The 24,325-nt window shown below is 48.7% G+C and overlaps 1 protein-coding gene across 1 annotated transcript in view; it reads left to right on the forward strand.

Moving 5' to 3' along the window:
* The window catches only part of LOC132580992 (V-set and immunoglobulin domain-containing protein 8-like), a 42,945-nt gene that overhangs the window by 13,177 nt on the left and 5,443 nt on the right, over nt 1-24,325 (forward strand). The window contains exons 2-6 of the mRNA XM_060252037.1: nt 6,417-6,595; nt 10,566-10,767; nt 13,221-13,382; nt 15,510-15,629; nt 20,491-20,707. Coding sequence (XP_060108020.1) covers nt 6,417-6,595; nt 10,566-10,767; nt 13,221-13,382; nt 15,510-15,629; nt 20,491-20,707 — 880 coding nt within the window. The remainder of the gene's footprint in view (nt 1-6,416; nt 6,596-10,565; nt 10,768-13,220; nt 13,383-15,509; nt 15,630-20,490; nt 20,708-24,325) is intronic.

Below are 24,325 nucleotides of genomic sequence, written 5' to 3' on the forward strand. Positions count from 1 at the left end.
GGAACTCAGCATCGCATAGTAAATCATTTACTTTATTAGAGGGTACGGATTAATTTGATGGCACGTCTGAATGGATCCGCTCAATCACACAACCAGAGATCTGGGAATTGTTTACCGATGGTTATTTTTATTTGTTTGGAATGATTTCGAGGAGGCTGGCAACACCCAAGCAACATTCGTATTTATTATGAAACCCGGAATCGCTTTGCATAATGTTGGCATCGCTATTTGAGTCAGGATGTCCACAAGGGGAAAAAATTATTATTTTGAATGGATGTAATGAAGTTAGTAAATTACTGGTCTGCTCTCGGTCCCTTATTAGCAGTTGAAAAGGAATGAAAGATGCTAATTGGCAGCTGGAATTAATTACGGTGTGCGTTTAGAACGACTTGAAGATCAGCAAGGCAGATACGTCCACACTTGCCCGAATTTGCTGATTCATTGCTTTTATAGGGCTTGTTCTATATTTAGTCTGCTGGCTGTCGATGCCGATTGGTACATCTCTCTGTCAAGGGCCAAAAATAAAGCAGGAATCCAGTGGCACCTTTAAGACCAACAAAGTTTTATTTAGAATGTAAGTTTTTGTATGCATGCATACTTCATCAGACAATGGAATGGGGTACAGTGAGCAGAGCTACTTATAGCCAGTGGGTAGTTCTGCTCATTGTATCCCATTCCATTATCTGATGCAGTATACATGCACGCGAAAGCTTACATTCTGAATAAAACTATAGGTGCTACTGGACGCCTACTTTGTTTTACTGCTTCAGACCAACTCGGATGCCCATAGGGTTGCCAACCAAGTCCAATTTAAGAAATATCTGGGGACTTTGGGGGTGGAGCCAGGAGTCTTTGGGGGTGGAGCCAGGAGACATTGGGGGCGGAGCCGAGAGCAAGGGTGTGACAAGCATAATTGAACTTCAAGGGAGTTCTGGCCATCACATTTAAAGGGACTGCACAAATTTTTAAATGCCTTCCTTCCATAGGAAATAATGAAGGATAGGGGCACCTTCTTTTGGGGCTCATAGAATTGGACCCCCTGGTCCAATCTTTTTGAAACTTGGGAGGTACTTTGGGGAGAGGCACTAGATGCTATACTGAAAATTTGGTGCCTCTATCTCAAAAAACAGCCCCCCCCAGAGCCCTCGATACCCGCAGATCAATTCCCCATCATTCCCTATGGGAATCGTTCATAGAGGTGCATGATGGCTCTGGGGGCGGGGCTTCCCCCGCCAGCCAGCTGGCTAGGGGAGGGGGGAAGCCTGTAAAACCGGGGGATCCCCTCTGGGACCTGGGGATTGGGAAGCCTAGATGCCCACTTGAATCTATCTGCAAGGGTCAAAAATATCAGAGCAGAAATAGTTCAGCTGAATAAATGCAAAAGAGGAACAATTCCCCCCCCCCCCCCCCCAAATTCATGCTGGAACCAGCAAGTAAAGCGAGATAAGAATCCTACATAAAGCAGGGATCGTTTCGCAACACTGGCACGAGTCCACTTGCTAATCTCCTACTGCGTGAGAATGAAAGCTATTTTCCAATCTTCCACAGCTGTGGTGAAAAGTGCCATCAAGTTGCAGACAACTTACAGCATCGTTTTTTGGGGTGTTTTTGGGGACAGTTTGTGACTCTCTATCACTGCATTGGAAACTCACCTTTTACGTTACCTAACGTTCTCACAACTGTTTTGCATCACTGCTGCCCGAAGCATCTACATTTGCTTCAGTGAGATGGGTTCCGGCGCTGCTGCTGCAACGTTTTTCTCGAAACTAGTTGTGATCCGTTCGTTTCTCTACAGGCGTTTCAAACTTGTATTGCAGTTTTCATGCATTTTAAAAGACTCCTCCAAAAGCCACAAGGCGCAGTAATTTGCATGAGAACTGACAGCGCTTGAAATCTTAACATATCATTGCTTGCCTCCTCTTGTAATTTAAATTTGTATGGTTTTTGCAGTGTTGACATGATTTCCAAGCAATTGTATACATTTAACTAAGCACTGGTATTCTGGCTGCCCTCTGATCAGAGACCCCCCCACCCCCAAATTGAAACACTTTCAGCGGGCGATATAGAAGTTTGGCTACGCAAAATGAGCAGAGCAAATCCAGAAATGAAAAAGGAAAATAATTAAAGCAGAACGGTGGCAGACGATTTGAAAACTCTAAAACTCCAGATCAAACTGAATGTAAAAACACCCTTCAAGGCAGGAGATGATTAGAAGTAGTTTGCCATTGCCTGCCTCTGCATCATGGGTGTTTGTGAAAGGTGGGAAGGGCCGTGGTTCAGTGGTGGAGCGTCTGCCCCCACCTGGGGATTGGCAATCCCCAGTATCTCCAGTTAAACGATCTGGCAGTAGGTGATGTAAAAGATCTCTGCCTAAAACCCTGGTGAGCTGCTGCCAGTCTGAGTGGGCAATACTGACTTAGATGGATTCTGATGCAGAGAAGTTAGCCGTGTTCGTCTGTTGCTGCAAAATAGCAAAGAGCCCAGTAGTGTCTTTCAAACTAACATCCCTAGATGGTTCCAAAAGTGTGCATGTTTTGGCAAAGATCCCGTTCAAACAGTCCCCAAATAGTTGGCCTTTTGCAAGAGCTCAACGGGATATGAACCAGATGTGTGCATCTAGCACAGCCTCTGGGTTGCCAACCTTCAGATGGGACCGGGGTGGGTTGGGGTGGGTCTCGTGGAATTACAGCTCATCTTTAGACTGCAGAGATTGGCTCCCTTGAAGGAAATGACAGCTTTGGAGGCTGGAGTCCTTTGCATGACATCCTTGCTGAACTCCTTCTCCTTCCCCAAACTGCACCTTCCCCAGTCTCTGCCCCCAATTCTCCAGGAATTTTTCCAATCTAGAGTTGGCAACCTGCTTAGGGTTGCCAAATCCAATTCAAGAAATATCTGGGGACTTTGGGGGTGGAGCCAGGATACTTTGGGGTGGAGCCAGGAGACTTTAGGGGTGGAGCTAGGAGCAAGGTTGTGACAAGCATAATTGAACTCCAAAGGGAGTTCTGGCCATCGCATTTAAAGGCACCGCACACCTTTTAGATGCCTTCTTTCCATAGGAAATAATGAGGGGTACCTTCTTTGGGGGGCTCATAGAATGGGACCCCCTTGATCCAATCCTTTTGAAACATGCCGGGTGTTTTGAGGAGAGGCACTGAAAGCTATGCTGAAATTTTGGTGCCTCTACCTCAAAACACTGCCCCCCCCCAGCACCCCAGATACCTACGGATCAATTCTCCATTATACCCTATGGGAATCACTCTCCATAGGGAATGATGGAGTGCCCAGCAGATATTTCCCTCCCCCCTCCCCACTTTCTGATGACCCTGAAGCGGGGGGAGGGCCTCCAAACCAGGGGATCCCCTGCCCCCGCCTGGGGATTGGCAACCCTAAACCTGCTGCTCAAGCCACAAACCTTGTCCTTCCAAAGGGGAAGGCTTAACCTGATGTGAGGGGACTGACTCTTCGTACAGAGGACAAATCCCAATTCTTCCCGGTCTTTCCTTGCATAACCAGGGCTGGTGCTAGGCTTTCTGGCTCCCTAGGCGAATCACCCACTAGTGCTCCCCCCCAACATTATTAAAAAATATAGGGAAAATGAAGAGCGCCAAACTTGAAACTTTTCACATTTTTAATTTACTGATTTTTAATTTTAATTTTTTCCAAAAAAAAAATATGCTAAGTTATTTAAAAATGGTGGGAATAAGTGCTTGCCGGCTACGCCAGGAAGGAGGATGGCGGGATAGGATGAGGCCAAGTCACACATCGGGGAGAGGGGGGGTGGCTTGGCTTTGTTGAGGGCAGCTTGGTGATGGGAGAGGACAAGGTGACAGTGCTCGGGAGCCAGAGTCATCATGCATCGGGGAGGGGGTGTCAGTGGTACCCCTAGGCCAGGTGGCGCTCTAGGCGACTGCCTACTTTGCCTACTCCCACGCACCGGCCCTGTACATAACTTTTGGTCACCCCCGCAGTCCCCCAAAACTGCATAGGAAGGCTTAGAAAACTACAATTCCCATCAACCCCAATGGCCCAGGGAGTTCTGCTCATGCGCCCACAAGGGGTGCCTCGCATCCAGCTGCTTATTGCTGCTAACGCGGCAGATGCAAATATATTCTAAAGGCGTCTCGTTTTAAATTACGCACAAAATCATTAAGAGCTCCTTAGCAAATGGGATCTGCAAACCAGATGCGTTTTGCTTGTGGCTCACATGTTTTGTGTTAATCACCGCGATGCTAATACAATCAGATAGAAGGAAATGCTTCTGGATTCAACGGGTAATGAAACTGGAATTCACTGCCAGTGGACACGGTGATGGCCGTGAGCATAGGTGGCCTCGAGGGGAATAAGATTCATGGAGGAAACGTCCATCAAAGGCTACTAGCAATGATGAGTAAAGGGAACCTCCATGTACAGAGGCTGAATACCAGTGCTGGGAATAGGGTTGCCAATCCCCAGGTGGGGGCAGGGGATACCTCGATTTGGGGGCCCTCCCTCACTTCAGGGTCATAAGAAAGAGGGGGCGGAAGGGAGATGTCTGCTGGGCACTCCGGTATTCCCTGTGGAGGCTGATTCCCATAGGGTATAATGGAGAATTGATCTGTGGGTATCTGGGGCTGGGAGGGGGCTGTTTTTTGGGGAAGAAACACCAAATGTGCAGCATAGCATCCGATGCTATGGACCCCCTGGTCCAATTCTTTTGAAACTTGGAGAGTTTGAGGAGAGGCATCGGATGCTATGCTGCAAATTTGGTGTTTCTTCCCCCCAAAACAGCCCCCTCCCAGTAGGTGCCCCTATCTTTCATTATTTCCAACGGAGGGAAAGCAGTTAAAAGGTGTGCGGTCCCTGTAAATGTGATGGCAAGACCTCCGTTTGCTCCTGGCTCCACCTCCAAAGTCCCCAGATATTTCTTGAATTGGACCTGGCAACCCTAGCCAGGAAGCAGCATCAAGAGAAGACCTTGGACTCTTTGCCCTCTGGGGCAATGAGTTAGCCATGGTATGATACCTTGGGTTTCCAGCCCAGCACTGGCAACCAGTGGGAAATTGTAGGAGGTGGGGAACTTACGTGATTGCTGTCATGCTGATGCCATGACATCACTTCCAGTGCAGAACGGAAGTGACATCATCACGTCAGTGTGATGCTGTAGTAGGGTTGCCAGGTTTATGTTGGAAAAGGCCTGGAGACTTTGAGGGTTGATCCAGAAGAGGGCAGGGTTTGGAGAGGGGTGGGGGCTCGGCAGGGTACAGTGCCCTAGAGTCCACCCTTCAAATAGGGTTGCCAATCCCCAGGTGGGGGCAGGGGATCCCCCAGTTTGGAGGCCCTCCCCCTGCTTCAGGGTCGTCAGAAAGCGGGGGGAGGGGAGGGAAATATCTGCTGGGAACTCTGTTATTCCCTATGGAGATTTATTCCCATAGAAAATCATGGAGAATTGATCCACAGGTATCTGGGGCTCTGGGGGGCTGTTTTGGGGGGTAGAGGAACCAAATTTTTAGTATAGCATCTAGTGCCTCTCCCCAAAATACCCCCCAAGTTTCAAAAAGATTGGACCAGGGGGTCCAATTCTATAAGCCCCAAAAGAAGGTGCCCCTATCCTTCATTATTTCCTATGGAAGAAGGACTTGAAAAGGTGTACCGTCCCTTTAAATGTGATGGTCAGAACTCCCTTTGGAGTTCAATTATGCTTGTCACAGCCTTGATCTTGGCTCCGCCCCTAATGTCTCCTGGCTCCACCCCCAAAGACTCCTGGCTCCACCCCCAAAGTCCCCAGATATTTCTTGAATTGGATTTGGCAACCCTACCTTCAAAGTAGCCATTTTCTCCAGGGGAGCTGATCTCTGCCAGCTGGAGATCAGTTGTAAAAGCGAGAGATCTCCAGGCCCCACCTGGAGGCTGGCAACCCTATACTCTAGGAGTCACCCAACCTCTGGCTGACCCCTAGAATATTGTGCCAGTGTGATGATGTCACTTCTGGTTTGCAACTTAGGCCATAGCTCATCCGTACAGTATGTGCTTTGCGTGGGACAAATTCCCAGTAGCAAGAGTTTGGAGAGGTCATTCTTTGCCTGAGATCTTGGAGAGCTGTAGCCAATCCTATTATGACACCAGAAGTAATGTCACGGCATTGGCACAATGCTGAATGCCCCCTATTCCTCTCTCGCTACCCCCATCAAGCCATGGCAAGAAACGGGTCCAGGCCAGGAGGCCACCTTGGTGCCTTAGTGATGCAGGATGCTGCACCACAAGGACCGCTGCTCTGATCCGGCAGGACTCTTCCTGCATTCTTAATCCAAGGCTGGAAAAGGATTGGGCAAAGACGCTATCCTGTCGGGAGTGTCAATAACTGTTAAAGGCACCGCAGTGGAGGGCTTCTTTCCCTTGGAGAAACCAGTTTTAATGATGCTGTTTGGTTCCTGTTTTAGCTTTGAGTTCCGCCGTGAGGATCACTGACGATGGGCAGAAAATCATCTACCTGCCCAGGGGGGAGTCCGTCAAACTGGGGTGCCCCTTTTCAACAGACCCAGAAGACAACACTCCCGACAGCGCTTGGGATATCCAGTGGACGCAGGTGAAGCCCGGACAGTATCCTCAGAGCAACCCGGTGAGTGTGGGAATCATAGAGTTGGAAAGGACCTCCAGGGTCATCTAGTTCAACCCTCTGCACAATGGAGCAAATTCACAAATACCTCCCCCTAAATTCACAAGTTCCGCATCGCTGTCAGATGGACAACTGGAGATGCCGGAGATTGAACCTGCAACCTTTGGCATGTTAAGCCTACCACTGAGCCTCGGCCTTCCCTGTTGGGAAAGATGTTTCTTGCCTGCTACCAGTCAGAGTAGACAGTTCTGAGTTATCTGCACCAATAGTTTGACCCGGCATCGTGTTCTTATCAGTGGAAATGAGCAACATTTCTAGGAGAAGTCAGCTTGAATCTAGGAGTGGTGAAATATCTGCTTTGCATGCCAAAGTTTTCAGGCTTGTTCCCTGGCGTCTCCAATTAAAGGATCTCGGTGTTGGGAAAGACCGTTCCCTGTCAGCGAGCCCAGAGAGCTTACTAACTCATCGTGCTGAGGTTAACACAGATCTGATCTTTTCACGGCAACCTGTATTTATAGCTTTGGTAAATCTCAATTTAATTCATTTTAATACCATCTTAATGCTTTGCTCCTCAAACATGAAGATGCGCTTCCAAGTCTTAGTGAATGCAGAGTTGCCAGCCTCCAGGGGGGAAATAACCAAGAAGAGGTTCACAGCATATGCCATGAATAAGTTTACTAAAAAGATTCAGGTGGGCAGCCATGTTGGTCTGGGGCAGGACAACAAAGTTGGAGCCCAGTAGCACCTTTAAGACCAACAAAAATTTATTCTAAATGTAAGCTTTCATGTCCTAAAAGCAGGGCTTTTTTAAAGCAGGAACTCACAGGAACGCAATTCCGGCTGGATTGGCATCAGGGTGTGGCCTAATATGCAAATGAGTTCCTGCCGGGCATTGTCTACAAGAAAGCCCTGTGTTCTATTGTTCTATTGTTTTAATATTGTTTTGTTTACTGTCTATTTTATGTTAGCCACCTTGAGTCTGTATGGAATGGGCGGGATATACCATATTTTTCGGTCCATTAGACACTCCGGACCATTAGACGCAGGTGCCTGGCTGGGAGACAAGCGGCGAGATCGCTCCCTCCGTCCCCACTGCAAACCCAGCACTTCGCAGGGAGCAATCTCGCCGCTTGTCTCCCAGCCAGGCATGCAGGCACGGGGGAAGCACCTGTCCCCTCCGCAAACCCAGCGCTTCGCGAGTGCTGGCTGTGGAGGGGGCGGCGTGCTTTCTCCGTGCCTGTCTGCCTGGCTTCAGCTCTGATGCTTAAAGCAAGCGCTGGGATCAGAGGGCGGAGGGAGCGATCCTGGCACTTGCTGTAAGCATCAGAGCTGGAGCCAGGCAGGCAGACGCGGGGGAAGTGCCGGGATCAGAGGCGGAGGCAGCGGATCGCGCCCCCCCCCGGAGGAAGGTACGTACCTTCGCTCCATAAGACGCACACACTCCCCCCCCACTTTTTTTGGGGGGGGGAAGTGCATCTTATGGTGCGAAAAATACGGTAAATATAATGTAAATAAATAAAATAAAGTGCACATCTCTTTCCAATGCAAATTCTCTCAGTCCATTAAAGTGCTTGTGGAGTAATTCTGAATACAGTCCGTAAGAATTTTAGGAACAAAAGTTCAGAATGATGAGAAGACAGATTCCACTTTATACAAATGTGGATGAATTTATTGCACGTGAATTTTAAAAATTATTATATGGACATATGAAGCTGCCTTATACTGAATCAGACCCTTGGTCCATCAAAGTCAGTATTGTCTACTCAGACTGGCAGCGGCTCTCTAGGGTCTGAGATTTTTCACACCTCGTTGCCTCGACCCTTTTTTGGAGATGCCGGGGATTGAACCTGGGACCTTCTGCTTCCCAAGCAGATGCTCTACCACTGAGCCACCGTCCCTCCCCAGAGTATCTTAAGTGGTTAATAAAAATAGTTAATACTGTTATCTCTTTGTAAACTTGTTCACCTTTTTACCTCCGAAAGGGCCTGGAGATGTGTCAGAATTACAATAACTCTCTAGTCTACAGAGATCAGTTCCCCTGGAGGAGTTGGCAACTTTGGAGAATGGGCTCTGTGGTGTTCGACAGAAATCGTTTCCCCACTAGCCTTACCCTGCTCTCACTCTCAGCGAGCTTCCGTTGGATTTTGCACAAGCTGCCCCAAGACTGCAACTCGCTCTGCCTCTTTCGCGCAGCAAACAAGATCCTCTAAAACCTAGTTTCTGTTTGCTGCTCGAAAAAGGTGAAGCTAGTTGCAGCCCCAGGGCAGATAGTGTGAAATCCGATGGAAAGCCCATGGAGAAGAGGAGTGTGAGAGCGGTATAAGACTTGTGGGAAATTGGTCAGACACAGAAACAGAATTCCTAGAGCGATGATGCGCATCCCTGCTGCAAACTCTTCCCCTTCCAGGCACTGCTCCAGAACTTCCAGGAATCTCCCAAGATGGAATTGGCAACCCTAGCAAGCAGATCTACTAAACCAGAAGGACCAGTGGTCTGACTTTAGAAGAAGAAGAAGAAGTTATTGGATTTATATCCCGCCCTCCACTCCGAAGAGTCTCAGAGCGGCTCACAATCTCTTTTACCTTCCTCCCCCACAACAAACACCCTGTGAGGTGGGTGGGGCTGAGAAGGCTCTCACAGCAGCTGCCCTTTCAAGGACAGAGGCTCAGAGCGGCCTACAATCTCCTTTACCTTCCTCCCCCACAAAAGACACCCTGTGAGGTGGGTGGGGCTGAGAGGGCTCTCACAGCAGCTGCCCTTCCAAGGACAATCTCTGCCAGAGCTATTGCTGACCCAAGGCCATTCCAGCAGCTGCAAGTGGAGGAGTGGGGAATCAAACCCGGTTCTCCCAGATAAGAGTCCGCACACTTAACCACTACACCAAACTGGCTCGCCTGAAGTAGCACCATTGTTATTTATCTGATTGTTCTATTGTTTTAATATTGTTTAGTTTACTGTCTATTTTATGCTGTTAGCTGCCTTGAGTCTGTATGGAATGGGCGGGATATAAGTATAACATAAATAAATAAATAAATATAGTGCCACTTTATATAGTGCCACTTCATATGTTTGTGTACAGGGCCAGTTCCAGGTTTTTTAGGGGTGGCCTCTGAGGAGAGTGCCTAGGATCCCCTGCATACCCCCAGTCCTTCTGCTTGCACTCCCCTCCTGCCCACCCCACTACATACTCCCATGAGAGCCAGTTTGGTGCAGTGGTTAAGTGTGCAGACTCTTATCTGGGAGACCCAGGTTTAATTCCCCACTCCTCCACTTGCAGCTGCTGGAATGGCCTTGGGTCAGCCATAGCTGTCATAGGAGTTGTCCTTGAAAGGGCAGCTGCCGTGAGAGCCTTCTCAGCCCCACCCACCTCACAGCGGGTCTGTTGTGGGGGGAGAAGATATAGGAGATTGTAAGCCAATCGAAGTCTCTGATTCAGAGAGAAGGGTGGGGTATAAATCTTCAGTCTTCTTCTTCTTCTGGCCTGCTCACAAACCATGCACCTCTTACCCTTTCAATGACAGTGTAGGACACTACATACAGTGGCCACCAGAAATGTTTCCACCATTGTGCAGTAACTGCATGCCCTTCTCCGGTAGCACAGGGCAGTGCATTCAGCTAGGGATTAGAGCTAGATTTGAATCCGGTAGCACTGGAAGAGACCAACAAAATTTTCAAGGTATGAGCGTTTGAGTGTCAGAGTTCTCTCAATCCGATATCTGATGCTTTGACTCTCAAAAACTTGTTGGGTCCGGATCTTCTATGGCAAACCAACATGGCTACCCTCTGAAACTACCTTCATGAGGGCTAGAAACTTGCTTTGAGCAACAGAAGCTGAGGTTCGTAAGAAGCTGGCTTCTGTGGACAGTTTTGCGTTTTAGGGGGTGGGCATGGCGTCTATGCACCCTTTCTCAGAGTTCTGGCTGGCTTCATTTAGGGTGTGCCCCCTTCATCTTCTCCTCCTTGTTCCCACAAGCTCCTGAGCTACCATGACCACCAGATCGTCCGTCCTGGACCTCCAGATCTCCAACAGAGGGTCGGTTTCACTTCTGCAGATCCCAGCCTGTACGACGCCTCTATGCAGCTTCGCGATGTGCAGGTCACCGACTCGGCCACTTACGAATGCACAGTGAAGAAAACCACCGAGGCCACCCACAAAGTGACCATTGCCGTACAAGGTGGGGGGGTTTTTTGTGGGATGTGTGAGGTTCCCCCCCACCCCAGTTCAAGAAGGGTTGAGAGCCAAAGGACTCTCTTGTTCTGGCATTTATAATTGTATCCCCTCATGCAGAGTCCCCAACCACCAGGCCGCAGACTAGCACCAGTCCATGGCCTGATAGAACTGGGCCGCACTGCCCCTTTTTGGCTACCCAGGATCTCTGAAGCTACCTCCCCTTGCAGGAGACCTTTCCCTACCCCTACCCCTCCTTTAAAGTCCCCTGCCTGATCAGCAGAGGTCTTTAAGTGGGAGGGGGAAGCAGATCAGCTGCTTCTGCCCCTTGCAGCCTCTAAGAGGTTTTTGCATTCAGTTGTAGAAGAGGGATAGTACTGGCCTGCTTAAAATTTTACACGTTAAGTGGCTTTGAGCTAATTTGCTGTCAAAAGAACGGCTTGCTCAAAATTAAGAATGAATGAACGAATCATTATTGTAGAGGCTGTAAGAGCAATTGGCCATCTTTAAGAACAGCTTGCTTCTAATAAAAATATCGCAGAGAGCTATTTGGCCAGCAAACGCCAGAAAGCTTGTGCATCTGCTTAAATGAATACGTTTGGACTGGCTTAAGCGCCTAATATAAATATATGCACTTGTGTAATTGAGTGGATGAGAAGACTTAAGATAGAAGATGTTGCAGAAGAGCATTAACATTGGGTTGTTACAAGAGGCTGGCAACCCTGGAAGAAATATAGGAAGGATTACTCCTGAGGAAGTCCATTGATGAAATGAGCCTATATCCGGGTGCTCGTAGGACCTTTCTTGTAATATCGGAATGTGAGAATGGACCTCTGGGATAAAATTGTTCCGTGAAATTGTTATTTCTTGTGAAGTACAAAAAGGATATTTAAAAGGTTTTTAAATGGGTTTATTAAATATGGTTAGCCAGTACATCACGGTATTTGTTTCTTTCGTTGCCTAGCAGGGAGGTGGCGGAAGAACCCCAGCCCCCCTCCCCCATTTACAGACCCTCTTGAGGGACAGGGGCCCGGGTGGGAGGCGGCAAAAACCACAGTACTCCCCCCCCACACCAGTCCCTGGAAAAATTGTTTTCCAAGAAACTGAATCCTGGTGCCAAAAATGCCCTAATGCATATTTTGTCCTGAACTGGGTGGCCCAGGGTAGCCCCGTCTCATCAGATCTCAGAAGCTGTTTAGTACTTGGATAGGAGACCTTCAAGGAAGTTAAGCGTTCCTACGCAGAGGCAGACTACCTCTGAACGCCTCTGGCCTTGAAAACCCTACGAGATTGCCAGAGGTCAGCTGCGACTTGACGGCACTCCCCACCACCAATGTATAGCTTGCTGTTAAAAATCAACCGGGGACTGAAGTTTTCCCAGAATTACGACTGATCTCCAGGCTACAGAGACTGGTTCCCTTGCAGGAAATGGCAGGTTTAGAGGACAGACTCTATGGTACACCAGAGAGTCTAGTAGAAACAGCACTCCTAGAGCGGTACCTCAGTCCCTCTGTGGTTCCTCCTTTCTCCCAACTCTGTCCTCCAGTAGCAGCCCTAGTTTTTGACGCCACTTGGGGAGGCAGCAGGAGAAAAAAGAATTAAGGCAATGTCAGCTGCACCATGATGTCACTTCCAGGGAAAGCCCATCGGGTAGCTCTAGGAATCGACAGAAACTCCATGTTTTACCAGAGACTTTCGGGCAAGAGGCCCGCTATGTCACTTCAGGTTTCCATTGGAAGTGATGCAGCAACGCAGACAATGTTGCAGGTCCCCCATGTCCCCACCTCCTGATCCTCCTACTGGTTGCCAACCCTACATCACTCCAAAATCCCCAGGAAATTCCCAGGCCAGACTCGCTAAGCCTACTTGGGCCTGCATGCCTAGTCAACCCCAGACTACCAGGTCATCCTTGTGCAAGACGGGAATCAGTCAGAGAGTTTTGGTGTGAGCAGGGCTTTCTTTTTGAGCAGGAATGCACAGGAACTCAGTTCTGGCTGGCTTGGCAGCAGGGGTGGAATTCTAGCAGGAACTCATTTGCATATTAGGCCACACCCCTCTGATGTAGCCAATCCTCCAAGAGCTTACAAAAAAAGAGCCTTTTCAGCTCTTGGAGGACTGGCTACATCAGGGGTTTGTGGCCTAATATGCAAAGGAGCTCCTGCTAGAATTCCACCCCTGAGTGGTCTAATATGCAAAAGAGTTCCAGCTGGGTTTTTTCTACCCAAAAGTCCTGTGTGAAACAATGGTGATGTCAGGGGGTGTGGTCTAACATGCAAATGAGTTCCTGCTGGACTTCTACTAAAAAAAGCCCTGGGTGTGAGAAAAAGGGAGATGTGTTGCTGATCCCTGGATACAGTTCGAAGGGGGAGGGAGGAAGCCCTCTAACAGTAGGCATCTCCCTTGGGCATAAAACCCAACTTGTCCTGATACTGGCTTCTTGTTTCCCTCACCACCAACCAGAGCGGCCAGCGGTTCCTCAGTGCTTGATAGTCGGTGAGGTGGATTATGGGAACGACATCACTTTGCGCTGCTTTGCCTCAGCGGGCTCCCCACCGCTCACCTACCGTTGGACCATGACGCACGGGTCGAGCTTCAGAGACTGGATGTCTCCCAGTGATATAGGTAAGTGACAAAGGCCCCGGAGAAGCAAAGGACATTATTTGGAAAGAGGAACAGTGCAGCATTATACTTGCGGAACTCATCGCCACAAGACAACAATGTCACTTCCAGTGCACGCCGGAAGTGACGCTGCCACATTGCTGGCAATGCCAGCCTAGGTTTATTTACGCTGTTGGTAATCCCCCCCCCCACACACACCCCTCAGTGGCCAGAAGAGTGGGTCAACAGTATTGCTCTTTTCACAGATGTGGTCACAAAGCCAAAAAGGTATATCAGAAGTTAGGGATGGACACAAACCAGCTCACAAACTAAAGAAGAAGATGAAGAAGATATTGGATTTATATCCCGCCCTCCACTCCGAAGAGTCTCAGAGCGGCTCACAATCTCCTTTCCCTTCCACCCCCACAGCAGACACCCTGTGAGGTGGGTGGGGCTGGAGAGGGCTCTCACAGCAGCTGCCCTTTCAAGGACAACCTCTGCCAGAGCTATGGCTGACCCAAGGCCATTCCAGCAGGTGCAAGTGGAGGAGTGGGGAATCAAACCTGGTTCTCCCAAATAAGAGTCCGCACACTTAACCACTACACCAAACTGGCTCTCCGTGTGTGATTAATTCTGGCTGTTTCGTGAACAGAAGTTTCTGGCAGGTCAACTGGCACAAACGTTTCACGAACTTTCAAGTGGTTCATAGCAAATGTGTGAATAGATACATTTCCAGACAGACTGTCTTTGCTCAATCAAAATGTATACCAACCTTCAGAGCTACCGCGGTGGGGGGCAGAATTGGAGGGCAGGTAGAGGAGCATCAGGGGAAGGTCCTCTGCAAGTCTGATGTCTCTAGTTTGCCCATAGTCTGTTCTATACACTTCTGAACCTGCAGCTATCATTTCCCCAGAAAGCACTTTCCTGGGTGCCAGTTTGGTGTAGTGGTTAAGTGCACGGACTCTTATTTGGGAGAACCAGGTTTGACTCCCCGCTCCTCCACTTACAGCTGCAGGAATGGCCTTGGGTCAGCCATAGTTGATGTAGAGTTATCCTTGCAAAGGCAGCTTCTGGCAGAGCTCTCTCAGCCCCACCCACCTCACAGGGTGATTGTTGTGGCAGAGGAAGATAAAGAAGATTGTGAGCTGCTCTGAGACTGAGATTCAGAGTGGAGGACGGGATATAAATTCAATTATCTTCTTCTGTCTTTTTCTTCGGGGGACCATAACTCAGAACCCATAAATCTAATCCTCACCTTTGGATGGGGGGTGGAGTAGAAGAGAATCAGCCGGTGATCCCCTGTGAATTTGGTGACTCTAGCACACGGGGGCGGTGGGCTTCTATCACATCAGAAACTGAACCGGTTTTCTTGGTGCCTAGAAGTTCCTGAGGGTTCATGGCTCACAAACAAGGCATGCCACAATCCATGAGCTGTCACGAACCATATTTTCCTGGTTCATGCCCCTCCCTAATCAAACGTCTCAGTGTAAAATTCCAGTGGAGTCTTATTCATCCGGATTTTCCATGTGACTGTTTGGAGACATTCAGCCTGCGGTGCCAGAATTTTTGAAAATCAGAAAGTCTGCCAGTCTTTAACCAGTTTGGTGTAGTGGTTAAGTGTACGGACTCTTGTCTGGGAGAAACGGGTTTGATTCCCCACTCCTCCACTTGCACCTGCTGGAATGGCCTTGGGTCAGCCATAGCTCTGGCAGAGATTATCCTTGAAAGGGCAGCTGCTGTGAGAGCCTCTCCAGCCCCACCCACCTCACAGGGTGTCTGTTGTGAGGGAGGTAGGTAAAGGAGATTGTGAGCCATTCTGAGACTCTTCGGAGTGGAGGGCGGGATATAAATCCAATATCTTCATCTACCTCACAGGGTGTCTGTTGTGGGGAAGGAAGGGAAAGGAGATTGTGAGCCACTCTGAGACTCTTCGGAGTGGAGGGCAGGATATAAATCCAATGTCGTCTTCTTCTTCTTCTCCAGGGGCAACCCATTAGGAGGACCTAGGCAATAGCCTAGGGCACCAGAGGATAGGAGAGCATCAAGGGCACTCAAAGATGCTTCCTGGAGTGGGAAGGCACTGCTTGGGGCCGGCTGAAAGTGCCAAAAGCCCTTGGGTTGTCCTCAACCCTCTCTCTTTCTGTCCAATAGGATCTGTGCCTGGTGACTTTCACATCTTCGGCCTGAGGGAAGAGCACCTGGGCACTTACCGGTGCAGCGTGACTAACAATGTAGGTGTTGCCTATTGCACCGTGGACATCACCATAGGCGGTAGGTGTGGCTAGACTTGCAAGCTGTGGGTTGGGAAATGCCTGGTGGTTGGGGGGGGGGCGTAGCCTGAGGAGGCGAGGGACCTCAGCAGAGTATAATGCCACAGAGTCCACCCTCTAAAGCCAGGGCCACATTACGGCTTTCATGGGACCTAGGCACTTTTGCCTTTGTGGGCCTTGCCCCTTCCACTATACAAATATTTTTTGTGGGTTTTTTATGTGTGTGCGTGAGTACCTGAATGTCATGGTGGCCTCTCATGACTGACTCCTACTGGAGGCCTGGAGAATATTCAAAGAGATGGCTGAATAAAACCTGCCCTGCTTCCAGCTCTGGTATTCCAAGGTCTCCCATCCAAGTACTTGAGAGAGTTGACCCTGCTTAGTTTATGAGATCTGACAAGATCAGGCTTGCCTGGGCTATCCAGGTCAGGGTTAAAATTATTTTTGATATAACTTTAAATACTTCCCCCCAAAAATTTGTTTTAGGCAAAATTTCTGTGAGCCCTAAAACCTTAAAAGTTCTTCCCCACCCTCTTCAGATTTTAAAAGAAATTAAAACATTTTTGTGAGTCTCTAAAAGTATCATGGACCTTAGGCATTGTGGCTAATGGATAAGTCAGCCCTGTTCAAAGCAGCCATTTTCTCCAGGGGAACTGATTTCTGTCGTGTGGAGATCAGGTGTAATTCCAGGAGATCTCCAGACCTCACCTGAAGGTTGGCTACCCTAGGTATGAAAAACCTGTTGTCAAAACTCAGATAATCCTGATGAAATTGTGGGAGAGAAGTCCTGATGCTGTTTCTTTTTTGGAGGGAAAGGCAAATTTCTGCACTAGGAGGTTTTAGGGTCAGGTTTAATAGAGGTAATACCAAAATGTCCTTGTCTGAAGTATCGGCCATATTTGGAATATGTCATATGTACGGTTCTGGTCACTAGGCTTGCCAATCCCTAGGTCCCAGCGGGGGATCTTCCGCTTTCCCAGACTCCTTCCCGCCCCCAGTCAGCTGGCTGGCGGGGGGGGGAGGGAAGTCCCGCCCCCAAAGGACCACGTGCCTTTGCACCTCCGGAGGCTTCAGTCTCCGATTGAAAGACTTCCTCTTGGGATGCTGTGTCTGTGTTGCTGTGAAGAAGCTGGCAGCAATTCGTGAGTAGAGAGGCCAGTCCCCTGCTTCAGAGTCGCCAGAAACGGGTGGGGGGGAGGGAAACGTCTGCTGAGCATTATTCCCTATGTGGAGATCGATTCTCATAGGGTCTAACGAGGAATTGATCTGGAGGTTCTGTGGGAATTGATCGGGGGCTCTGGGGGAGCTGTTTTTAGAGGTAGAGGCACCAAATTTTCAGTGTAGTATCTAGTGCCTCTCCCCAAAGTATCCCCCAAGTTTCAAAACGATTGGACCAGGGGGTCCAATTCTATGACCCCCCCCCCCAAAAAAGGTGCCCCTATCCTTCATTATTTCCTATGGAAGGAAGACATTTAAAAAGGTGTGCTGTCCCTTTAAATGTGACGGCCAGAAATCTCTTGGCGTTCAATTATGCTTGTCACACCCTTGTTTCTGGCTCCGCCCCAATGTCTCCTGGCTCCACCCCCAAAGTCCCCAGATATTTCTTGAATTGGACTTGGCAACCCTACTGGTCACCCCTATCTCCAAAAGCATATTGTACTGCTGGAAAAGAGGCAGAAAGGGGCAACCAAAATCATCACCTGTTGGAGCATCTTTCCTATGAAGATAGGCTAAAGAGTTTGAGGCTTTTCAGTTCAGGGGTGGGGGTGGGGGGGATGATCTGTCATGATAAAAGTTTATAAAATTATGCCACATGTGGAGAAAGTAGATACAGCAATTCCCCCCCCCCCTCCATCTTTTCAAATCCTAGGCCTAGAGCCCCCCCCCCCAGCCTAGACACCCCCCCGCCCCAGGAAATTGATCAGCAGTGCAGTCAGGACTGGCCAAAGAAAATATTTATTCATTCACTGCCACAAGGTGTAAACCATCGCATTTAGATTGTTTTGAGAGGGAGCATAGACAAATTCATGAGCAAAGTTGATCCATCCTTGGCTATTACACATAACTATAAAATGGAACCTCTATGTACCAAGACAGAGTATTTCTGAAAACCACTTTTTGTGTGGGGTAGCCATCAGGGGTGGGTGGGGGAGGCAGATGCCCTCAGGGCCTAGTTGTGGGCTTCTGGCTCTCCGCTGTGGGGAAACAGAGTAGTCAACTAGGTAAACTCTTCTGCAAGGTTCTTATCAAATACTGTTTTCCATAGTCCTACAATCTCTTCAGGAAAGCACCAGGATCATTCAAAATGCCAAGAAGAATAGAGTATTCAGCAGATCTGTTCTGAAAAAATTTGGAATAGGTTACTTAGAAAAGTATTCATTCTTCATTGCATCCTAGGTCAATAACTTTTCCAGCTAACTTGTGGCAAAGAACTATCTGTTATCTCTCAGGAGCTAACCTATGTTAACAAAGTATGGCAGCGTGTGGTATGTTAAGCAAACATTTAGGACAGTGGAGATTTCCAGCATGGGCAGATTAAGAAACATATTAAGAAACGAACAGTGTGATCCTAATCTGTAAATGTGTCCGTTAGTCTTACAAATTTTCTCAGAACAAAACAAGGAAGGAATTGTTTAATTCAGATCCTTTTAATATTTTCCTCAGATTTGTTATATATGTATGTTATTTCCACTCTGCCTCTTGACCTAAGTTCTCTCAGAGCACCTCCCAAATTCTAAAACCTCAGTCTAACAAGCTATAAAATGACATACAAAACTTGTTTATCTCAGAGGTGCCGCAAAACTATGTACATCTTGATAATGATCAAAATGCATCAGAAAAACTCGTAGGTAGAAGAAATGCCTGAGCTGTTTCCCTGCCCTCCATTCTCTTTCACTCCAGATAACCTCTCCTCAGAAACTACCTTTTCCCCCTCCATTCCTGCAAGGGTGTAGCGTAATTCTGCTGTCACCTATTTTATCCTCACAACCTTCTGAGGCTGAAAGGGCTCAGATAATCTGGTTCAGGGCCACTCTATAAATAGGACGGCTTATTTGAAAGGACTTGAACCCAGGTCTCCTCAGGCCCAGCACTTTTAACCGTAGGGCTCAAATCCAAACTAGACGTGACAGCATCCTCATGTCCACCACAAGAACACTGCCACCATTCTGAAGTGATTTTAAAATGCTAGTCCAAGTCATTCTTGTTCCACCTCTCACCTGGGAGGGACGGTGGCTCAGTGGTAGAGCATCTGCATGGGAAGCAGAAGGTCCCAGGTTCAATCCCCGGCATCTCCAACTAAAAAGGGTCCAGGCAAATAGGCGTGAAAATCCTCAGCCTGAGACCCTGGAGAGCCGCTGCCAGTCTGAGTAGACAATACTGACTTTGATGGACCGAGGGTCTGATTCAGTATAAGGCAACTTCATATGTTCATATGCTCTCAGGATAGAGGCCTGAATGTTCTGCCAAAAGAACCATGTGTGTGGTTCTTTACGAATAATATGTAATAATGATATTTACTGAGTATCTTTGCCTTGCAGATATTCTGTAAGAAGTATAACCCACCCATTGTGAGAATAAACGGGCTGACAGACAAGCATTAGTACACAGTAGCGCTTCAAGCACTGAAGTAGGACAGGAAAGACACAGGTTCAAATCCCCCACTCATAAAGCTCATTGGAGGCCCTTGGGCCAATCACAAACACTCTGTTTCTGCCTTTCAGTCTAGCCTACTTCACAGGGTTGTCGTGAAGAGAACACTTTGCACCCTTCCCGTACCTCATGTTTTTCAGCTCTCAAACATCTGACATTTATACATCTGACATGGCTCTTAGCAAGTTTGGCCACCCCTGGCTTATATCCTGAAAATAAGACTGCCAGGTCCCCCCTGGCCAATGGCAAGGGATAGGGAGGTAGCAGTGCAAGATCCAGGTTGGGAAACTCCTGGAGATTTGGGAATGGAGCCTGGGGAGGACAGGGACCTCAGTGGGGGACACGGCCACAGAGTCTGCCCTCCAAATTATCCATTTCCCCTCCAAGGGAACTGAGCTCTATAGTCTGAAGATAAGATGTACTGGAGGGGGGGGGGGTCCCGAGGTCCACGTTGGAGGCTGGCATACCTACCTGAAAATGTTGGTCTTTTCCTGCATTGTGCAGGGGTTGGACTAGATGCCCCTAGAGGTCCCTTCCAGCTGTGTGATTCTATGATTTAAGTTGCTATGAGACTCTAACCAAACTGAATGCTAAAAGCTACCCCAAGTGACTCAGTCTGTTGTTTTTCTGCTTTTTCCTTTCCTTATTGTATAGCGTCTATTTTAAAATTATAACTATATATTTTATAACATAAAATATAATGCATTTTATACGATAACATATGTAATGTTTTATTATATAAAATAGAATGCATATTTTAAAATTGAAATTAAAAAGGGACTGCACCCCGAAATGGGGGTGTCAACCCTAATGGTTGCCTCGCACGCACGCGAGGGAGCGCTCGCTTTCACCCAGAGGGAATGCCGAGAGTTGCCTAAAATGCATAAAAGGAAGTCCTTCTTCACCCAAAAAATGATTAATACGTTAAATTCACTGGCACAGGAGGTGGTGGTGGCTACAAGCATAGATGGCTTCAAGAGGGAACTGGATCAACATATGGAGCAGAGGTCCGTCAGTGGCTCTTAGCCACAGCTTATTATTGGAACTCTCTGTCTGGGGCAGTAATGCTCTGTATTCTGGGTGTTTGCGGGGGGCAACAGTGGGAGGGCTTCTAGTGTCCTGGCCCCACTGGTGGACCTCCTGGTGGCAGCTGGGTTTTTTGGCCACTGTGTGACACAGAGTGACATTCTTATGCTTTCTGCCCCTTACAGGGTGGAGCCGTATGTGGATCATCGGGGGATCAGTCCTTTGCGGCGTCCTCGGCACGGCCTTGATGATCGGCTTCATCTCCTGGGGCATCTGGTGCTGCCGGGGGTCGGGGGTCAGCTGCTACTGTGGAGACCGCTACTGCTGGGACTGTTGCTGGGGCAGTGGGGACGTTAAGGAGGATGAGCCGGAGTACCAGGGGACCAAAGGCAACGACATCCGGTAAGCGTTTCTCTTCTGGGAAAATCCACAGGTCTGGGGTGGTTTGGGGTTGCCAACTCCAGTTCGGGGAATTCCTGGAGAGAGGAGGGCGGTCACTGGGAAGAGCAGAATTTGGGAAGGAAGTGGGACTCAGCAGGGACAAAATAGCCATAGAGTCCGCCCTCCAAAGCGGCCATTTTCTCCTGGAGAACTGATCTCTAGTTGAGAGGTCAGATGTAATTCTGGGACATCTCCGGGCTCTGCCTGGAGACTGGCAAGGCTTTTTTTGTAGCAGGAACTCCTTTGCATATTAGGCTATACACCCCACTGATGTAGCCAATCCTACAAGAGCTTGCAGGACTCTTAACACAGGGCCTACTGTAAGCTCCAGGAGGATTGGCTGCATCAGAGGTGTGTGGCCTAATATGCGAAGGAGTTCCTGCTGCAAAAAAAGGCCCTGGAGACTTGCAACCTCAGTGCCAAAAGATCCAGGGCACCCTGTCGTTGCCAGGTTCTAAAGCCACTGGGACTGACAACTGTCATCTCAGGTACAGGGGTGGGGAGGGGTGTCAGGTGGGAGATTCCAGCTTCAAGAAAACCTTGCCAACCCTGAGGTGAGTAGTGACCTTTTTTTGTACATCTGGGCAAGTCTACTCTGTGATTAGTATTTCTCAGGGAGGGGAGATGCTGATGTACATTCAGGCCCCGTAGCTGCAAAGAAACAGCGATCATAGAATCAGAGTCAGAAGGGATCTCCAGGGTCATCTAGTCCAACCTCCTGCACAGTGCAGGAAATTCACAAATATCTCCCCCCCCACACACACACACACCCCATGCAGGTGGTATGATGGAAGGATTTTCGAAATTACTCTTAGGTTAGTTTGGGTCCTGATGATCCTGGGAAGGTCTTTCCACTGAAAGTCACCGAGGCCTTGACTTCCAGTGCCTGACTTTTGTCTCAGACAGGTACATGGGGGGGGGGTACAAATAGGGTTGCCAGTCTCCAGGTGGCCCCTGGAAATCTCCCTGCTGGTCAGGGCTCTTTTTCTAGCAGGAACTTAACTGCATACTAGACCACACACCCCTGTAGCCAATCCTCTAAGAGCTTATAGTAGACCCTGTAAGAAGAGCCCTCTAAGCTCTTGGAGGATTGGCTACGTAAGGGGTGCGTGGCCTAATATGCAGAGGAGCTCCTGCTAGAAAAAGAGCCCTGCGTTGGTTTCCTGATGACAGAGATCAGTTCCACTGGAGAAAATGGCTGCTTTGGAGGATGTTATATGGTATCATACCCTGCTGAGGCCCCTCCCCTTCCCAAACCCCATCCTCCTCAGGCTCCACCCCAAAATCTCCAGGCGTTTCCCAACCCAGAGCTGACAACTTTAGGTGCAAAGGAACTGGCTTCCACAGAGAGCCTGTTCAGTGTAATGGTTAAGAGCAGGGGACTCTAATCTGGAGAACTGGGTTTGATTCCCCACTCCTCCACGTGCAGCCAGCTGGGTGACTTTGGGCCAGTCCTGGTTCACTCAGAGCTGTTCTCTCAAGAACAGTTGCCTCAGAGCTCTGCGAGGTGAGAACCTCGCAAAGGTGGCTGTCGTGGGAAGAGGAAGGGAAGGAGATGCAAGCCGCTCTGAGACTTCTTTAAGTAATGAAAGGAAGGGTATAAATTGAATTCTCCTATGGAGCAGGGGTGGCTTTCAAAGCCCCCATCCCACTCCACCCCATTGGCCAGATTGGAGAAGGCATTTGTCTCTTTAAATCACTTCACCAAGCCAAGCCAGCTGGTGTCTTGGAAAATGCATTTAAAGTTAAAGTTGCTTTCTTTCCACCTCTTCTACCTCATCTATTTTCCTTCCTTCCTTGCGGAGCTCAGACACCTGACATTCACGTCTTATGGCTCTCAGACATCTGACATTTATTCTATGTGGCTTTTACTTTAAACAAGCTTGTCTACCATGCTATGGATATTGGTCCCCATAGGGTACAATGGATAATCAATCTGTGGGTATCCTGGGCTCTGGGGGAGACTATTTTTTGAGGTAGAGGCACCAAATTTTCAACATAGCAGCTGCTGCCTCTCTTCAAAAAAATGCCTCCAAGTTTCAAAGAGATTGGATTAGGGGTCCAATTCTATGAGCCCCGAAAGAAGGTGCCCCCATCCTCCATTATTTCCAATGAAGGGAAGGCATTTAAAAGGAGCCCCTTTAAAAGTGATGGCCCTTCAGAGTTCAAGCGTATGTCACAACATTTCTCCTGGCTCCACCCCCAAAGTCCCTAGATATTTCTAGAGTTGGACCTGGCAACCCTACTATTAGGGTTGCCAATGGAGTGCCCAGCAGGCATTTCCTACTATTAGGGTTGCCAATCCCCAGATGGGTGCAGGGGATCCCACAGTTTGGAGGCCCTCACCCCACTTCTGGGTCATCAGAAAGCGGGGTGAGGGGAGGGAAATGCCTGCTGGGCACTCCATTATTCCCTATGGAGACCAATTCCCTTAGGGTATAATGGAGAATTGATCCGTGGGTATCTGGGCCTCTGGAGGGGCTGTTTTTTTAAGGTAGAGGCACCAAATTTTCAGCATTGCATCCAGTGCCTCTCCCCAAAATACCTTCCGTGTTTCAAAAGGATTGGACCAGGGGGGTCCAATTCTGTGAGCCCCAGAATGTGCCCCTATCCTTCATAATTTCCAATGGAAGGGAAGCATTGAAAAGATGTGCAGTCCCTTGAAACGTGATGGCCAGAACTCCCTTTGGGGCTCAGTTATGCTTGTCACAACCTTGCTCCTGGCTCCACCCCCAAAGCCCCCAGATACATCTGGAATTGGACTTGGCAACGCTACCTACTCCTATCAGAGCCCAGTCGTGGCTTCCTCCTGAGAACTTCCAACTGGGAGACATTACAAAGCATTACAGCCAGTGGAGGAATGCACAGCCAGCTATTCCCTCCCCCTCCCTCAAGATTATTTGTTTACTTCTGCGTTTCCCGGTTCAACGCTGCACATTTCCTATTCGTTCCTTTCTTCTGATCCACACGGGCGGTTCCATTTCTCTCTCCCCCTCTCTCTCTGTTTGACTCCTCCTAGCTCATAATTAGGTTCTCATTCTTCTCCATCATCACCTGTTGGTTTCCTTCCCTTGTCACGTTATTTCTCGGGAAGATTGGAAGCCCGAGGGTAGACCCATCAGGCCTATTGCGCAGTTGTTGGTAACACACCCGGTGGTTAAGGCGCTTAACACATATTAAATATTGTTTTCATGTCTCACTGAAAACCAGAAAAGTAATTGCTGTATCTCTTTTTTTTTAAAAAAAGAGCAGTTTTGACTTGCTGCTTTTATAGCTTTGTCACCCATCACCTTGCTATGTCAACAGAGAAACTGCGAGGAGAAATGGGTCAAGCTGGTGACGCGAGAACTGTGAATGTGAAATTGCTAGGTTTTTCAGTCAGAAACCCTGTGCCTGGTCTCTGTGGCTTTAAGAGACTTTGGGGGCGGAGCCGGGAGCAAGGGTGCAACAAGCGCGATTGAGCTCCGAAAGGGAGTTCTGGCCATCACTTTTAAAGGGACCGCACACCTTTTAAATGCCTTCCCTCCATTTGGAAATAATGAAGGATAGGGGCACCTTCTTTTGAGCCTCATAGAACTG

This window comes from Heteronotia binoei, chromosome 1 (genome assembly GCF_032191835.1).
Source record: "Heteronotia binoei isolate CCM8104 ecotype False Entrance Well chromosome 1, APGP_CSIRO_Hbin_v1, whole genome shotgun sequence".
NCBI lineage: Eukaryota > Metazoa > Chordata > Lepidosauria > Squamata > Gekkonidae > Heteronotia > Heteronotia binoei.